Raw genomic sequence first — 18530 nt, 5'->3', positions numbered from 1 at the left:
CCAAAATTCAATCATAAGGCAAAACAAGACAAGGACCCCACAATTACCTGGGTAGGTTTAGACACTAAGGTATCTATCTTTTGTTTCACCATCTTCAATTATCCTAATCTCCTGTTTGCTTACCTGACTTTTAGCTCACTAAAAATAGATAAATAAATAAACTTCCATTTCAACAAAGATAGACTTTACAGGAAATGGTGTTTCAGCCTTTGGTAGAGGAAAAATAAACAGTAGTGCTTTTATCCCTGGAGCATATATAGCTCCCTTTCTAGTCCAGGTTAGAGACTGGTGGTAAAATATAAGCCTCCATTTTCCAAATATGCCCCATTTTGCATTGTACATACTTGATTTTAGCTTAGAATTGTGCCACTTATATTGCTACCTTTTCATGCATGAAGTGACCAACAGTAAAAGGGCATGCATTTTTCTACCTTCAAATATTCAAGGTTGCAGCAAACTGAATTTTTTAAAGTTAACAATCTACGAAAGAACATCACACAAAAAAGTTTTGATAGTTAGACTGACAAAGGTACGTAATAATTTTATCAGCTAAAATTCTGAAGGAAATACATACCCAAACCTTCCGATTCAAATAGACACGTTTCATCTACCCCTAAATCTCGGCACCAGGATAAGAAATTTGCTGTATTGTCTCGGGCAAAAAAGGAGCCTGAGGGCGCAGTGGCTTTGCATGGAATCTTCTTCAAGGGCAGGTTCTGAAAAACAAAGAAATCTCACTCTGGTGGAATATCTGGCAAAGTCATTACAAGCAACACTTTAAATATACACTGATATTTTCCACAAAATGTTTTGGAATGACTGCATATCAATAAATAGGTTATGAAGAGGTATAGAAAAGGAAGTGAAACGCACATGAAACTTAGTTGTCATTAAGAACCTATAATAAAAAATCTGTGCATGTAAACAAATCCTGGCTTTCTTTACCATCTAGTTCCTTCTAGTCCCCTTTACAAGCAAGTCCCTTCCCTGGCTCATATTACCTCTTTTCTTTCTCTACTTTTGGGTTTTGTTTTGTTTTGGACTTACGTTCCATCGAAGTATTTTATCATTATTTCTCAAAAATTATTTATGAATGTATTTTCCATTTGTGAAAGAAGAATGAGACACAAATATACATGACTATAAACAATATGTAACATACACACCTGCATTCTTATGTGCACACATACACACATATCAATATGTTATATTATTTAATAACTTACATTATAATATAAAGATAATTCTGTTGGATTTCTGCTATCTGACCCTGAAACATATTGACACTTTGCATTATTTTTCTTCTGGGATAAGAAAATGCTTACAGGGCGCCTGGATGGCTCAGTCGGTTAAGTGTCTGCTTTCGGCTCAGGACATGATTTCAGGGTCCTGAGATGGAGCCGCTGGTAGGGCTCCCTGCTCGGCGGGGAGCCTGGTTCTCTCACTACCCCTCCTCCTGTTCGTGCTCTCTATCTCAAATAAATAAATAAATAAATACTTAAAAAAAAAAAGAAAAGAAAATGCTTAAGATAAGGGAGGGTATGAACCTGGACAGACTTTCTTATTGACAGTCTGTCATAAAATTTTAGCCAGGAAACATTCACTGACACCATACCAAGTGCTACAGAGTTGTGTGGTCTTATTTTCTTTAATAGAACATAACCAGTTTCCATGGCATTCCACGAGGTCACAGAATGCAATTCTCTCTGACATGAAAGACTGAAAAATGGATTTGGATGACGTGGGCTACATAGAGCTTCACCTCAAAGACAGAAAAGATCAAGGGAGAAACAGTTTGTGATGTATGTTCATCAATAGAATGTTTCCCTCATTCACTGGGAACCAACAAATAGAAGCAAAGTGTTGTTGATTATTGAACTTATTTGCAAATGGTTATAAAAAATGAGATAGTGGCCTTAGAGGATTGGTGAAGTCCTGCTAACATCATACTATTACTAGAATTCTTCATGTCCGAGGATTTTATGGCCACATAACTAAAACATTCAGTTTCTACATCATTTAAAGTCTGTGTCTGTCCAATCACAAAGGTCTCTCTCTTGCTTGCTGACTGAATTTAATTTAGAGGAGACATGATCAAGATTTTTGCATGAATACACAAATATTTATATAGCTATCTATTTTAGCCATTACCGACGTATAAATCATATACAAGGTTACTTGTGTAGCAATATGCCTTTAACCATTTTGGTTAAGTAATAGTTTTCAAAGAAATGATTTTCTGTATAAGTTGTAGAAACAATCAGAAATAGCATAGTGTAATATCTGCTTTATAAAATATTCACAAACATCAATCAGTATTAAAATAAAAAATCCTTAAATCTAGCAATTCACTTCTAAGAATATGTTCCAATGATATAATAGCATTAGTGCTTAAATATATATATGTAAGTATATTGGTTGCAACAGTGATTGAATAAAAAAATATAGAAATAAGAATATGCCAAAAGAGGGCTGATAGAGTAATACATAGTGTATGTACAATGGAACTCTATGCAATCATTTAAAAAGAGTAAGATAAATGTATATATGTTGAACCATACAGATGTTCAGTGTGTACTTATAAGCAGAAACAAATAATTTGCAAACAGATATGTATACCACAATTTCATTTTATGATCGTGTGTGTATATGTGTAGATACACACAACATATATAGAAAGATGGCCATATATAAGGTTAAATTGCATATAAATACATTGTATTATAAACATAAATATTGTTCTCATTTTTATAATGCTAGTTTAGGGAAAATCTAAGAAGGACATGAACCGAATTGATAGTAAATACCTTTGAGGAAGGTGATTGATGTATAGAGTTTCATTACTTCATTACATAATTCTAAGATAAGTAGGAGGATTTTCTAATTTATTTATTTAAACATTTTATTTATTCATTTGAGAGAGAGAGACAGAGAGAGAGAGAGACAGAGAGAGCACAAGCAAGGGGAGAGGCAGAGGGAGAGGGAGAAACAGACTCCCCGCTGAGCTGAAAGCCTGACATGGGGCTTAAGCCCAGGACCTGGAGATCATGACCTGAGCCAAAGGCAGACGCTTAGTCGTCCAAGCCACCCAGGCACCCCAAGTAGGAGGATTTTAAATGACTTTTACATCTTATCAATGTTTTCAGATTAAATAATCAAAATTGGTAAATTGTGTCAGCCAAAACTTAAAAAAGGATTTGCTGGAAACAAAAATCTCCAAGATGTGACTATAAAGCTTTTTTATGATCAGGAATGAGTTTGCATATAGGAAGTATAACTTAGAAATTATAAACTATTTGACAATGCTAAGGGCACCTAAAGACATAAGGCTCAAGGCTTGTGTAGCAGAAAGAAATACAACATCCATATTGCACTTGAGAAGCTAGAAATTGATGTGACACTTAATCTACCAAGGGACACATTTTGAGAGAATACCCACAAGCAACAAGCCCTCGGAAATCATTCAGCCTACTCTTTAAGAACTTGCAAGGACACGCACTGAGCGTAGAAGTGAAAACAGCATTTCCTCCTACAAGCTTCTGGTCCTTACAAAGTCATTTCCATAACATATACCTGAGGATAAGTATTTAAAATTCATTCCTATTCAAAGACCTGGAAGTTATTTTAGGACAAATAAAATGAAAGCCGGCTATTGCTACTTCGTAACTTGGGGGTGCCCAATGCAGAGGAATTTGAATAACGGCAGTCAGACAAGGCAGTAGGTAAGTGATTTATGGGATATGTTTCTGTTCTGGTGCTGTCAGATTTAGTGCTTCCATGCCAACTGAAGACTCAGGACACTGTAAACAGACTGAATGGAAGCTTCCAGTCTTCATCCAGATGAAATGTTTTATTTGGTAAAATTTTAAAAAGTCATCCTCCTTAGTCCAGATGACTAATGAATTGAGCCATCACACACGGTACCTATAAAGGTCATCATACGTAACCAGGAGTAAGGATCTCTGTGCATTGGCTAAGAACAGCAGCATGCTTGTGGGATCTAATATTCTTCCTGGTTGAGCACCAAACCCCAATCGAAAGTCTTTCCAGGGTTACGGTGGCCATTTATAACGAAGAGTCTTGGGGCAGAAGTTTGACTTCATTTGAATTAAAGAACAAATGATTCAATAATACCAGCACTCGATACCTCTGGAACTTAAAAGCATTTTTGACAATCTTTTACACAAAAGTGTTTATAAAGTTCTGAAAACCTTGGCAATTATACCACTTCCAATTCTGTGATTTTTTAAAATTGTTAATTCTCTAGGTTCTCATGAAAGTCCTGGAGAAAAAAACCCAGCTCTGGACCTATTCTTTAATATCACTAAATACAATAAAAACCAACAGACTGAATCACAACTATTTCTTTGCTGATTTCCTTGCCAAGGAAATCTTGAAGAAGAGTTTTAGAATAGAGAACGGCCTTAAATCATGATGGATGTGTGTACGTGAAAAGCTGAAAACTAACCACAGATATGGAGAGGAATACTTCCGATCTAAAGAACTGGAGATTCAAAAGGGAACTTCCCCACATGTCTCATCTGATATATCTTCCATATTAATTTTCCTTTTACTGCTCACCTCTTCAAACAACTCCTACAGCATTTAAATTACAGACTATCTTCAGTTATTTACTATGTAAGTTTTTCCAGACAGTGCGGTTACACATTACGTCTTCAAAACCTGACTGAGGAATGCATGCATGAATGGTTAAGACTTTACCCCTCAAACTAGATTGTAATCAACATGGGGCAGGAGTAAGCACTGTATTAGAGTTTTCACATTCCCAGGGCACACATTTCCAGGGTCTTCAAAATTCACAAAATTCATAGCATAACTCATACATTAAATGATTTCCATAAATTAAGAAATGTATAACTGAAAATTTTTAGTGACTCCTTTGAGCTACTTTTGAAAGTTACTGAATAGAGAATGATGAGTAGAGAATAACTGCCAAGCCGACTTGAGATTGGGTAAAAATTTAGGTACACTTACTCGCAAGAGTCACACTACTGTATCCCAGTCTCCATGGTTCTGGATTCCATATTTTGCGTTAACAAAATGAGAAGTGACTATTAGTAAACCATCACACAGGTGCACATGAATTTTTCTAATATCAAGAGTCTAATGTTTACCTTTGTCTCTTAGTGGGATTAACTCAGGATATAAACTCACGGCCCCCAAAATACGTATAGACTGGATGATTAACATACAAAAGAATGGTTTGAATTCAAAAAGTGCCTTCCCTTTCCCTTCAGGCGACAAGCAGGTTAGGTTTCAATAAAAAGAATCTAAATTTACTTCTAAAGGCTTTTAATTTACTCCATTGTCTGCTGGGGCTTTGGAGTCCAATGCCCTGTGTTCAATTTTGGCTATCTCACCTTTTTGGGATGATACTTCAGGCAAATAACTTCATGTTTCTGTGTCTCACTCTCCTACTCGATGCACATAGAAAACATTGCATCACATCAGCTTCTGTGTGTGTGACTGTGAATTAAATAATATAATTCAAGTACAGAAGAAAGTGTTACATACAGGTTACTTATTATCCCTGTTATCACTGCACCTAAAAATATACCGAATTACCTATGATTTCCCTCTTGTGTATTTTCTTGCAAATATTTCTTTCTGTTGCTGTTGTTTCACAGGTACCAGAACTCAGGAAAAGACTGACAAATAATTTACTTCTGGCTTCACCTTCAACTTGAGCCTCACCTTTAGAATAGTTTTCCAATAGAACTTTCTGTGATGGTGGGAATGTCCTACATCTCCACTAGTAACCACTAGTGACATGGGGCCGTTGAACTTGAATGTGGTGTGACTGGAGAACTCATTTGTAAATTTTACTTCGTTTCAATCTATGTGAGAAGATGGATGCTTGCTGAATCTATTGTGGGATTCATTTCACAATATATGTGACTCAAACCATCATGCCTTAAACGTATACCGTGATGTATGTCAAGTATTTCTCACTAAAATTGGGGAAAATCCATTTAAATTTAAATAGCCACATGTGGCTTATGGCCATCCTCTAAGCACATGTGTAATAAGGAAAGGAAAGCCATTATTTGGGGCTTGGGAGTCCAATATTTGACCACTTGCCTAGTTTCCCTTGAACTGATAGCATTCCCATGTCTTTCAACTACCCTCAAATTCAATAGTTCCCCTGGATATAGTTACTGAGACACAAAACTATGTTGGTCACTTACAAAGAGTTTACTTATATGCTGCAGAGTTTAACTTGTGTATGTCCTAGTTAAGGTCGTGAGCATTACGGCTTCAAAAGGACGGTAGTGATTATTTATAGTACTTATAGATCTATTTATAATTCTTATAATAGCCCATACCTAGAGAACCAGATCTTATTTACCATGATACTGCCATAGCTTTAAGCAGTACTAATCTATTTTTTTCCTGAATCATATGGCGGGTGGGAAAGGAGGGAATTAACACCACGAGTGTAAACTATGCCTTAGGCACACAAAACTTACTTTCATATAGATTATCCTATTTAATTCTCAAAAAATGATGCCCAGGGGCGCCTGGGTGGCTCAGCTGTTAAACGTCTGCCTTCGGCTCAGGGCATGATCCCAGGGTCCTCGGATCAAGTCCCACATCGGGCTCCCTGCTCCACTGGGAGCCTGCTTCTTCCTCTCCCACTCCCCCTGCTTGTGTTCCCTCTCTCGCTGGCTTTGTCTCTCTGTCCAATAAATAAATAAAATCTTTAAAAAAAAATGATGCCCTGAACTAGGTAGGTCACAGTTTCTCCATTTTCCAAGATTAAAAAACTGAGCTCCTATGACAGTTTAAATCAAATCATTCAATCTCTCATACCCATACACTTCTAACTGTTCTTTGACAGCTCACCAATGCCTGGAAGTTAATATATTTCAGCAGTTGATTTATTCCCTCATTTTTTGGCCAGGTAACATTAAAATAAAGAATATGTACTCTCTTTCCTCTATTCAAACTACAAAGAAAATTGAGAGAATGCCCTCTCTACTTTTCTACATGCAGCGAACTGAAAATTTAATACTAGTAGTTTAAATAATCCATTCTTCACAAAAGTTTGAGACAAACTACTCCCTTTGATTACACTGAGTAGACGTTTCAGATATAAAACAGAAGAGATACATAAAAGAAGATGTGGAAGTTGCCAAGAACTAATATCTTTCTTTTTCCAAAGGGCATATAGAATGTAGTGTTCAAATATGCAGGCAATAAAGTCACTNTTTCCATGATGGAAAGAATGTTTCCACTTGCATCCCCTTGCTGCTTTTAGTTTCACTATATATTTGCCCGAAGAAAACCTCTCAATAAAATTATTTGAACATTCACGGTATCGAGGTATCTAAGGATAACTACCAAGTGGCTTTAGAAAGGATGAAAATGCACTCTTTAAGATCAAAATTATTAAAATGAAAAATATGGGAAAAATTCTTTCTGGTACCACAAGCCTCTCCTGGGGATTCTGCAGTAGGACCTTATGTCTCAGACAGAGTGAGCTGTGATTAATACAGTAGGCTGAATTCACTGGATTCAATTCAAAATGGACCTCGCCTCTCTTTTCCTTCTCCAGATATATTCCACTCTAGAGAGAACAGGTCTCATAGCAAAATGTAGTGTAATCTTCATGCTGTAACACCATACCAATAGTCACATAAATTTTAAAAATATGAAAAAAAGGTTTCTCATATCAGAATTCTGACATACCCAGTACAATCATGAGGAAATCCCTTAAATAATAAAGATAGAAAAATATGTTAAGATTCTGAATCATCTGAAATTATCTCCGGCATAAGGTAGAATGATGCTGGCAATGAAGTTCAAGCTTAGTGCTCAAAGTTCAGGCTTAAAGGATGAGACGGATAATGAAAAGCTAAGATGTAAATGAGCTGAAAACTTACATCCGCTTGAAAACCTGCACACGGATATTCACAGCACGCTTTATTATTTAAAGCATTTATTTATTTAAACATGCTTTCTTCATAATTGCCAAAACTTGGAAGCAAGCAAGACGCCCTTCAATAGGTGAATGAAACTGTCATACATCCAGACAATGGAATATTTTCAGCACTAAAAAGAAATGAGCTATCAAGCTGTAAAAGACATGTTGGAACCTTAAATGTATACTACTAAATGAAAGAAGCCAATCTGAAAAGGCTATATATTACATGATTCCAACTATATGACATTCTAGAAAAGGTAAAGCTATAGAGACAGTAAAGTAATTAAAGGTTAGGGAAAAGGGAGGGATGCATAGGAGATTCACCATGACATTCATCACATGGGATTTTTAGGGTGGTAAAACTATTCTGTGTGATACCATAATGGTGGATATGCATCCTTACACATTTGTGAAAACCCATAGAACACACAAGCCCAAGAGTGGATCCTAACGTAACCATGGACTTTGAGTGATAATGACGTGTCAACGTAGGCTCATTATTCGTAACAAAGTTACCATTCTGTTGTACTTCCTGCTCAATTGAGCTATGAACTTAAAACGGCTCTAAAATTTAAAGTATATAAAAGCATTATTGTTATTGATAGTTGTTTAAAAGCACCAAATGCTTCACAAAGGAGAAAAAAAATATGTTGTTAAACAGAGAATGCATTCTTTCCATTTTTATGTACATTGTGCCTAATTTTACATATACACCCATATGGGAGTCATTATATAAATGCTACACTACTATGAAAAGCTTCTGTTCTCCCAACTAATTATTCACATATGACTAGACAGAGATTAGCTTCTTAAGAATTTCAAAAGTCTAGTCCTACACCTTAAAATTCAATTAATTGGTATGGCTAATGATTTTAAATAGAAATCGTTTAATCTGATAAAATTCAGACAATCATTATTAAATCACAGCTCCATATCAGTTGTGACACTTGGCACTACAGACTGAACTACAAACAAGATAAGGCCAAGTTTCCTTTCAGGAGACCCTCAGTGTCTTTGAGAAAAAGACTTTAAGATCATCATTTCATATGGTGAGAAATACAATAGAAGTTTAAGTATTTAAATAGAAGTTACAATTTAGCTCTTTGGGAAATTCCAGGGTGTGCATTTAACTTTGGGGAGGGATTGACTGGATATCATTATAGGAAGGCCTTACAAAGGAGCAGCAATGTACAAAATTGAAGGATCTCAAATGCTCAACAGGCATAGAAAAGAAGGGCAGTACATTCTATAAAGTTAAACATCTGACGAGACCGGAACAAGCATTGGGCGTTATGGATGAGTGCAGAAGGCATTTGAAGAGAAAACGAGACCAGAAAAGTCAACTGGGCCAGAATCACAAAGGGTATTTTATACCTAACAAGAATTACCAATATTATAATCCCAATCAGGGTTATAAACTCAAAGGCCCAGAAGTGGCCAGGCAAATCAAATAAAAGAATGAAAAGGCTAGCTCCAGGGGACTATAAGGAGTGGTGGGGATTGTGGAAAACTGAAGAGCTCATGTCATGTCCAGGAGGGGCAGTCATATTTATTTAATTCTAAGTCCTTACCATAAAAAAAATATAGTTTCAATGTTGTTAGACCTTCCATTTTTTTAGATGAATTTGGAAATTCAGATATTTTCATGTGAAAAGTCCTTGACTTTGTACGATTGAATGTGTAGACAGATGCATGTGGTTGCCTGCTTATAATCTTACTGTTCCTACTGGGGAGTAATGAAAAGATTTTAATATGTTAAACCAAAAAGGAATCCATCTATACGTGTCCTCCGGAAAAATAATTATGTCGTTTGTTGTCAAGGGTGAATTGAAGGAATGAAGAAAAAATTGTAGATAATCCTATAGAAGTAAAAAAACAAGCGATTTCTCTTTGTTCTGCCACCTTTGTCTTCACAGCTGGAGTATCAAGACTACATGAGTAAGGCTTCAATGGGAAGAAGAGACACTTACACTCTGTGAATATGAAAGATTTCTCAGAGAAAGAGCTGTTGGATACTAGGCACAGCAGTCCCTCAGATTCTCAACAAAATTAATAGTAATTGTTAATTATTAATTATAGTGGCTCAAACAAAATGATGATAGTTTTAAGGACATGCTTGAGAATATATTTTAGTTTTCCGTGTCCCTTCTAAACTAAAGGTATTACATTCAGGAAACGAGAAAGAAAATTCTTTTAAAATGTGTCCTGAATTTCTTCCTTCCCCACAAACATTTTGTACCTTTTAAGGCATAATAATTTATAATTATTGGCAGCAAATTCTGAGTTCACAGAGTCACCGATTCTAATACTTTAGTTAAAACTACTTTTTGGTAGGCATGTGTAAAATATCCAACAAAGAAAAGTGTTATCAGAAGTCCCAAGCTTGTTTCCTGAATGGATTCCAGGAAATCCAATTTATTTTAGTGGCTAACATATTTCCAAACACCTTTTGAACAAAGACTTTCTCTCCCTCTCTCTCTCTCTCTCTCTCTCTCTCTTTTATTTTAGTGGCTAACATACTTCCAAACACCTTTTGAACAAAGACTTTCTCTCTCCCTCTCTCTCTCTTTCTCTCTCTCTCTCTCTCGGTTTGTTTTGGTAACTTCATTGCACTGCAGATTTTGGTCACACTGTTAAGTGTTCACCAATAGGGGTATTTCCCTAGTATCTCAGTAAATCTGAAAAATGGGAATGTTAAACTTATAGTAAATCAAAGAGGCAAGGTTTATGCCTCGAAACTGCAACTGACCAGGAATAAGATATAGTCACCAAAAACAGTTACTTGATCTATTTAAACTTTTGGAACTTCAGATCTATTATGTTCATTTTTTCAAATACATGTCTACTTTTGGTCTATTTATGAAGAAGGCCCCGAGGAGAGCTGAAACATAGTTACAAGTTACATTGCCATATCTGTAATTACTGTAATAAGCCCACATGTATTTAGGGGAAAAAAATTAAAACAGATGCTCCACATTTGTATGGTGATTTAGTTACAATTTGTTTTATCCATCTTCTAATGTTTTTCATTATTATGCTGTGCATTCTGTTCTCCACAGTCTAATTAGAGTGGACTTTTCAAAAGGCAAATTCAGCTTCCCAGTGCTTTTAGGATAAAGACAAAGCTCCTTATAATTCAGCTTCTACTGTTTGTATTAGTCTTGTTCCCACATGCTGACCCAGCACCATGACCTGTCAATCTCCCCCATTGGCCCACCAGCTTCTGCTCCCACTCTTGCATGCTCTCCGTGCTCCCTCCCACCACACAGCCCCAATGCATAACGGTTCCCTCTGCCTTTCCCTTACCTCTTTGCCCAACTAAGTTTGGCAAGTCATTTGCTTACGTTTTTTCTTGAGCAGAAATGTAAGGAGTGGTGTGAGAGGGAGCCCACAGGGCTCATAGCCCTTGGGTAACCATGGGGTTATACTGTATAGAAACCCATGATTTTCCCCCCAATCCTACTCTTCCCCTGCCTTTCCAATTGTAAAAGAAAACACCAAAATCCATTTCTTCACTTATGAAACCTTGGACCAATCTCCCTCACCTTTCCTACCCAATTCATCCAAATCCCACCAAGCCAACTAAAGGGGAGCAGATATGCCACCCCAACATATCCCACTTTGGCATATTGATTATTTTGAAATAAAGGTACTTGAAAACAGCCAGAACAAAAAAGACACACCCTACTTTGTCTCTCAGAAAGCAGGAGATAAATCTCCCATGTAAAAGCTGCCCTCCCTGTACCAGGAGGGTAGATAGCATCCTTACCACCAAAAAATGGAAATTTAGGGCCAAGAAGTCTATATAAAAACCTTATTACCCATCACGGGTGATGGATATTGAGGAGGGCACGTGTTGTGATGAGCACTGGGTGTTATATGCAACTAATGAAACATTGAACGCTCCATCAAAAATTAATGATGTACTACAGTGGCTAACTGAACGTAATAAAAAAATAATAAATCTTAAAAAAAACCACCTTATGCTTCTTTATTTCATCATCAATATACTACCCCAAGTCTAAACCACTTTGTCTTGACAATTCTTCACAAATGTATTGTTTCTTTGTCTTAAAGGTATAAAAGCTTCCTGCTTTGGTCCCTTCTTCAAGTCAAATATTTTTATGGGACTCTCAAACATATGAAATTAAATTTGTTTTTCTCCTATTAATCTGTCCTCTGTCAGTTTAATTGTTAGACTAGCCAAAGAACCTAGAAAGGAAGAAGGGAAACATTTTCCATCCCTACCCCACCAAGTTTCAATAGATCTCAAAACCATCTGCTTCTTTCCAGTACCACCGCTAGCACCTTAGGCTAATGGTCATTATCTCTCACCTGACTAGGGCAACAGCTTTCTAAAAGGGCTCCTCACTTCCACATTCACCTCTCCATTCCAATCCATGTACCGTACTGTCAATGTCATCTTTTTAAAAGATGCTCCTGTTTAAAATACTGCAATGACATAATGTTGTTCTTAATATAGAGGACAATATCCAAAAGACTTAGCTCTGGTCTTGCTTTCCTAGATGCTATGTTCTGTATTTGGAATGTTCTAGATTTCCTCTCTAATTCCCATTNNNGCTTCAGAATAATATAAAAGTCCTTTTTACAAGACTAAGTCATGTTGCCCTCTTAAAGCCGCTCATATGCTTGGATTTTCCCATATTTATACATAACACACTTGTAATTCACTGTTAGCTTATTAGCTTAATGTTATTCTTCCTTTCCTGCTACTCTATGTAAAGTACCCTGTCCTGCATATTTTCAGTGTTTAATACATGTCTTTTGAATAATTGATTGAAAGTCATCAATATAATGTATGCTACGGTGATACAAAGTTTGACAACTACTGGTACAAGTGATTTACTGAGCATCTGTCGATATTTGTTTGTTTGTTTGTTTGTTTGTTTGTTTTTAAGATTTTTTAATTTATTTATTCGACAGAGATAGAGACAGCCAGCGAGAGAGGGAACACAAGCAGGGGGAGTGGGAGAGGAAGAAGCAGGCTTATAGCGGAGGAGCCCGATGTGGGGCTCGATCCCAGAACGCCAGGATCACGCCCTGAGCCGAAGGCAGACGCTTAACCACTGTGCCACCCAGGCGCCCCGATATTTGTTTTTTTATACGTTCATATTTTATTTACTTAACTAGACTGTAAAGCCCTTTGAGAGGGACGGGAATGCCTTACTCTTCCTTTTATTTATCAATATCGTGAATGCAGTAGTCCAAAAAATGTCTGTCAGTTGAAAATTCTAGATCATCTGTGAAAGACTTCATATAGGGAGGTCAGGGAAGGCATCAGCCAAAAGACAACATCTGAGCAGAGACCTAAAGGGAGTGAGAAGCAAGTCATACACGCATCTGAGGAAAGAATACTCTGAGAAGATAGAAAAGCAATTGCAAAAGCCCTGTGGTAGTCGGAACCTGCTTTTTGGGTTCAAAGAACAAGGAGGTCATTATGACTGCAGCACGGTAGAGTGAGAAGAAAGTCACAGGAAATGAGATCCGATAGTTAGCTGGGGAACAGAATACGTAGGGCTTTATAGGCAGTCATAAAGATTTTGGCTTTTAGTCAAAGTAAGTCATGGTGCCATTAGATAATTTTGAACGAAGAAATGGCATGATCTGATTTAAGTTTTAAATTACTTGATGATTTAATCCATGTTAAAAGTTTGATGCAATGTAAGTACCAAGAAAATGCTTGCTTTATGATGACATCCCATGGCATTCAGTAAGTCTGAGAAAAAGGATCAGATAGCTCCTGCTCAAACTTTAAACAATGTTTAAATATACCAAATATGATAACATGGAAGGAAGTATGGTTGGTTCCTCGTTTATGATTTTCAATATATATAATTTATGCATATGTATTTTTATATGTTTTCACATGCATTTATTATATATATAAAAATATAAAGATTAATCTCTCCTGTCTTAATCTTCCCACTGTACCTATTTAAAGTCTGTGTATTCTGAGTTTTGTATGTCTGTAACACTATTCTTCACCGGGTTGTGATCATCGAGAATAAGTTCTTAGTCTGGGAAGACCATGAACTTGAGATGAGCAAAAAAAAAAAAAGACCTTTATTTTTACTGTTCTTTAACTGAATTTTAATATTCTTTTATTATGAATGTAATCAAACTACATAGCTTTCTCACCAACAGAAATTGTGTGGTTTTATTTTCTATTACATATGTTGCATATGTCTGGAAATATAGGTTTACTTTCTCCTATACTGTAAAACTACAGCATTTTTTTTTTAAGATTTTATTTATTTATTTATTCGACAGAGATAGAGACGGCCAGTGAGAGAGGGAACACAAGCAGGGGGAGTGGGAGAGGAAGAAGCAGGCTCCCAGCGGAAGCGCCTGATGTGGGGCTCGATCCCATAACGCCGGGATCACGCCCTGAGCCGAAGGCAGACGCTTAACCGCTGTGCCACCCAGGCGCCCCAAAACTACAGCATTTTTTGGAACCCTCTTCCACTGTTGATAGGAATGCATACTGGTGCAGCCACTATGGAAGACAGGAGATACCTCAAAAAATTAAAAATAGGGCGCCTGGTTGGCTCGGTCAGTTTAGCGTCTGCCTTCAGCTCAGGTTATGATCCCACAGTCCTGGGACTGAGCCCTGCATCAGGCTCTCTGCTCAGCTGCGAGTCTGCTTCTCCCCTCCGCTCTGTGATCTCTCTGGCTCTCACTCACTCTCTCTCAAATAAATAAGTAAAATCTTTTTTAAAAATTAAAGATAGAACTACCCTGTGATCCAGTAATTGCACTATTAAAATTAAAGATAGAACTACCCTGTGATCCAGTAATTGCACTATTGGGTACTTACCCAAACAATACAAACACACTAATTCAAAAGGATATATGAACGAACTCTTATGTTTATTGCAGCATTATTTACAATAGCCAAACTATGGAAGCAGCGAAAGTGTCCACTGATAGATGAATGGATAAAAAAGATGTGGTTTATATACAATGGACTGTTATTCAGCCATAAAAAGATTGAGATCTTGTCATTTCCAAAAACATAGATGGATCTAGAGAGTGAATTCTAAGTGAAATAAGCCAGAGAATGACAAATTCCCTATGATTTCACTCACATGTGGAATTTAAGAAACAAAACAAATGAACAAAGGCAACCGAGAGAGAGAGAGAGAGAGAGAGAGAGAGAGAGAGAGAGAGACAAACCAAAAAACACTCTTAACTATAGTGAACAAAAGGTTACCAGAGCGGAGGTGGGTGGGGGGGTGGGTGTAACAGGTGAAGGGGATGAAGAGCACACTTATCTTCATGAGCACTGAGTAATGTCTAGAATTGCTGAATCACTATATTGTGATATATAGATACAGTATAGCACTGTGTATTAATTACATTAGAATTAAAAGAAAAAGAAAAAAACTTTAAAAAAACTACAATATTTTCAAAACCAATGCCAGGTTAATAAAATAACTAAATAGATGCTTATTTTTTAACTTGTGCTTTAATATTTATTTTCGATATTGTAGTAACCATATTTCAACAAAATCGATTCTGTTTTGTATGTGTACTCCTATATGTTTTATTTCAGGTATTTAAAGACATCATTGTAAAAAAGGATCGGCTTCACCCAGTGGTTAAAGGAGGCATGTCACAAACACAAGTACCCCTGATTTGGAGGAAGTCTAGGACTACTTGCCTTCACGTCCTGCATAACACCCAGTACAAAGCGGACTCTCAATAGAGTTCCTGCACTTACTCAGAAGTCAGTTCACTCCCATTTTAAGATTCCTTTCTTCCTTTCTACTTCAGGGGGTTTAATTCTTTTGACCAACTGTTGATAGAGCTAAGTTTTTCATTTTGTTTTGATTTTAGTGTTGGCTTCAAGTTACAGGAATTGCTGCGTTACTTATTTCTCACGTGGAGCGGCGACACTAGCAAAGCTCCCATTAGATGAACAGCCTACACTGTGTGAAATTAGACACGACTAGCAAAGCAATGTAAACACAAAATACATCCTAGACAGCTTCATGCATGATACGTAATGCATTTTCAAACCGCTAAGAAAACAACAGCAGGTATTCGTGTAGTCGGCCCCTAAAAGCTTAAGATACAGTTGAAGAGCCCCACACTCTATAAACTCAATTACCTCATCTAGAAAACATTAGGCCATTGCTCTGTAATGTACCAGTACCACATACTTGGGACCACATACACATATATGATGAGAAATTACATTTTAAGTCATCTAGCCATCCTCAGACATTTTCAAGTAAAAAAGAAACATTTTCCCTCAAATTTCCAGCCCCTTAAAAAAGGTTCTTGTTATAAAATCTGTAAATGCTCTACTTTAAGAAGTGGCATGCATGTTCATTATTGATTTATTTAAATGACCTGAATTTCTCCAAAGCATGGAGTAAGAGCTCATTTTAAACTAATTAATTCTCTATTCTCCATATGGTGAGAGTGACTTTTCGCGACACAATCTTCCATATCCACAGCGCTTTGACACAGCAGTGGCCACAGTCAGTGCTATCAAATATCAGGAAAACAGTTCCCCCGTTACACTCCTCGCCCGCCTGCCTGCATGTGGTTAAATGCAGGATGTGAGACTGTAAGTGGGAGAGATGATGTCATTGTGGAAAAATTCCATCAGGTTTACTTTCACGCTCGGGGGCAATGTTCTGCTGATGCTATGAAACTATGCAGATGAAAAAGTGTGTGTGTGTGTGTATGTGTGTTTGTGTTTGTGTGTGTTCCTCCTTCTAATCTCGAATTTGTTTTAATTATTTTTCATGCTTTCAGAAGTTCAGTTCGACATGTTTTACTTTTAGTCCTATGCTTCATAGGCTTCTAATGCAACCATTATTTACACTACCCAACAATAGCTTACAGTTTTAACTTTTGAAGGGAAAGAACTGCTGAGTAGTTTTGAAGGAGGGTCCTTTATCAGCAGATTCGCATACATTTGTAGCCTCTGAAACTTGGTAAATGTCTAGGTTAAATGTTGCCACCTAGTCTCTCTCCTCTCCCCCTCACTCTGGAATGTGGGGATTCTTCACAGTGCCAAATGGGGCTAGAGATGCCCTCCCACACCTCTTAGTTCATCAGAAGCAAACTTCAATATGAAAAGAACATTAGAATTTGGGAAAATGACCTCCTCTCACTTATATAAGAAGGCTGGCAGCTACTGGTCTATAATAAATAAGTAAGGAACCAAACATGATAATAGGAGATGATATTTTACTCTCCTGTAATTTGAGGGCAATTCTAAAATAATTCTGATTCTTTTCATTTGCTTCTTTATACATAAAAAGAAAACCATCTCAAACATGAGTGCTTGTCACAAAGGTTAATTCCATACTTTGCACCTGGTTATATTCTATTTGGCTAGAACCTGTAAACTTGTCCAAATAATTGTGGAGTATGCAAATATGCTTCCAATTTCATCATACAGATAATTCAACAAACTTTATACTGTTGAAGTAATTTTCCCAAAAAAACCCCAACCCACCTTCTTAGACAGTGGCTATCTTGGCCACCCACCAAAAGAATTACACAAGAGGGACAGTGGCAATTCTTTTATGATTTACTGAGGACAACCAAATGAGAATCATTTAATTAAAATTTTGACTTTGTGATAAAAGAGGAACAAGACGTAATAATAATGTATAGGTAGCAGGAATGGTCAAATTAATATACTGAAATCCACTTAAATCATTGCAACAGCCTCATAGATAAAAGCACATTGGGCACTGAGATGTGTGCACAACCATTATATTTTATAAAGCAGGTATTATTATTTTTAGTTGGTGTACTTTTGATTTAGGAAGTAGATGACACACACTCAAAATAAAAAATTCAAACAACTACGTGTATAAAAACTTTTCAATGTATTCTATTCTAAAGTCAACACATCACCACCTTTCTTACCAACCACACATATGCACACAAATACAGAGTAAATAACACCATCTCTTGTTCCTAACATATGTTCGTCAATCATCTATCAAATTTTTAAATAACATATATAAGTAGGGACTCAGTTATTATAAAATATTTGTAGTTCATAACATTCTATATTATTAAAAGTTGTTGAAATGATGAACTTGCTATACTCCATGATCATTTTCATCTCCTTTTTGAGTTATCCTTTAGTTAATAAAATAACACATTTTTGAAAAGCCAGTATCAATATTTACTGCTCATTGTTCCTACACACTGGAATTCTCTGATTCCCTCCTATAGTTTTATAGAAACTGTATTTTTTTCCTTCGTTGTTAAAGAGTGTTTTGGTAGATGGCTAATTAGGGACTCTGAGGAGAAACAATGGTTCTTATATTCCCATTTCACTCACCAACTATTTTATTGGACAAAAGGGGCAGTTATTGAGAAAAAGATGCAAAGAAAACACCCTCCACAGTGATTTCATTTTTATGGCTCCTTCAGTAATTGAAAGCCAGAACCCTAATTATTCTAGTAATACCTGTTTCAAGTCAAAAATATCTCTTGAGAACTTATTCCATGAAAGGGCCTACAATTATTCTTTTTCTTAATTATCCATGATGAACAAATTCATAAAACCACTAGATATCAC

General features: G+C 36.5%; 1 protein-coding gene across 1 annotated transcript in view; it reads right to left on the bottom strand.

Moving 5' to 3' along the window:
• GAS2 (growth arrest specific 2) overlaps positions 1 to 18530 on the bottom strand; it is a 120204-nt gene that overhangs the window by 80420 nt on the left and 21254 nt on the right. Inside the window, exon 3 of the mRNA XM_008686894.2 lies at positions 575 to 716. Coding sequence (XP_008685116.1) covers positions 575 to 716 — 142 coding nt within the window. The remainder of the gene's footprint in view (positions 1 to 574; positions 717 to 18530) is intronic.

Source organism: Ursus maritimus, unplaced genomic scaffold (assembly GCF_017311325.1).
Source record: "Ursus maritimus isolate PB19 unplaced genomic scaffold, ASM1731132v1 scaffold_23, whole genome shotgun sequence".
In the NCBI taxonomy this organism is placed as follows: Eukaryota; Metazoa; Chordata; class Mammalia; order Carnivora; family Ursidae; genus Ursus; species Ursus maritimus.
The sequence above is the reverse complement of the archived record's forward strand: the minus strand, read 5'-3'. Positions and strand labels throughout refer to the sequence as shown.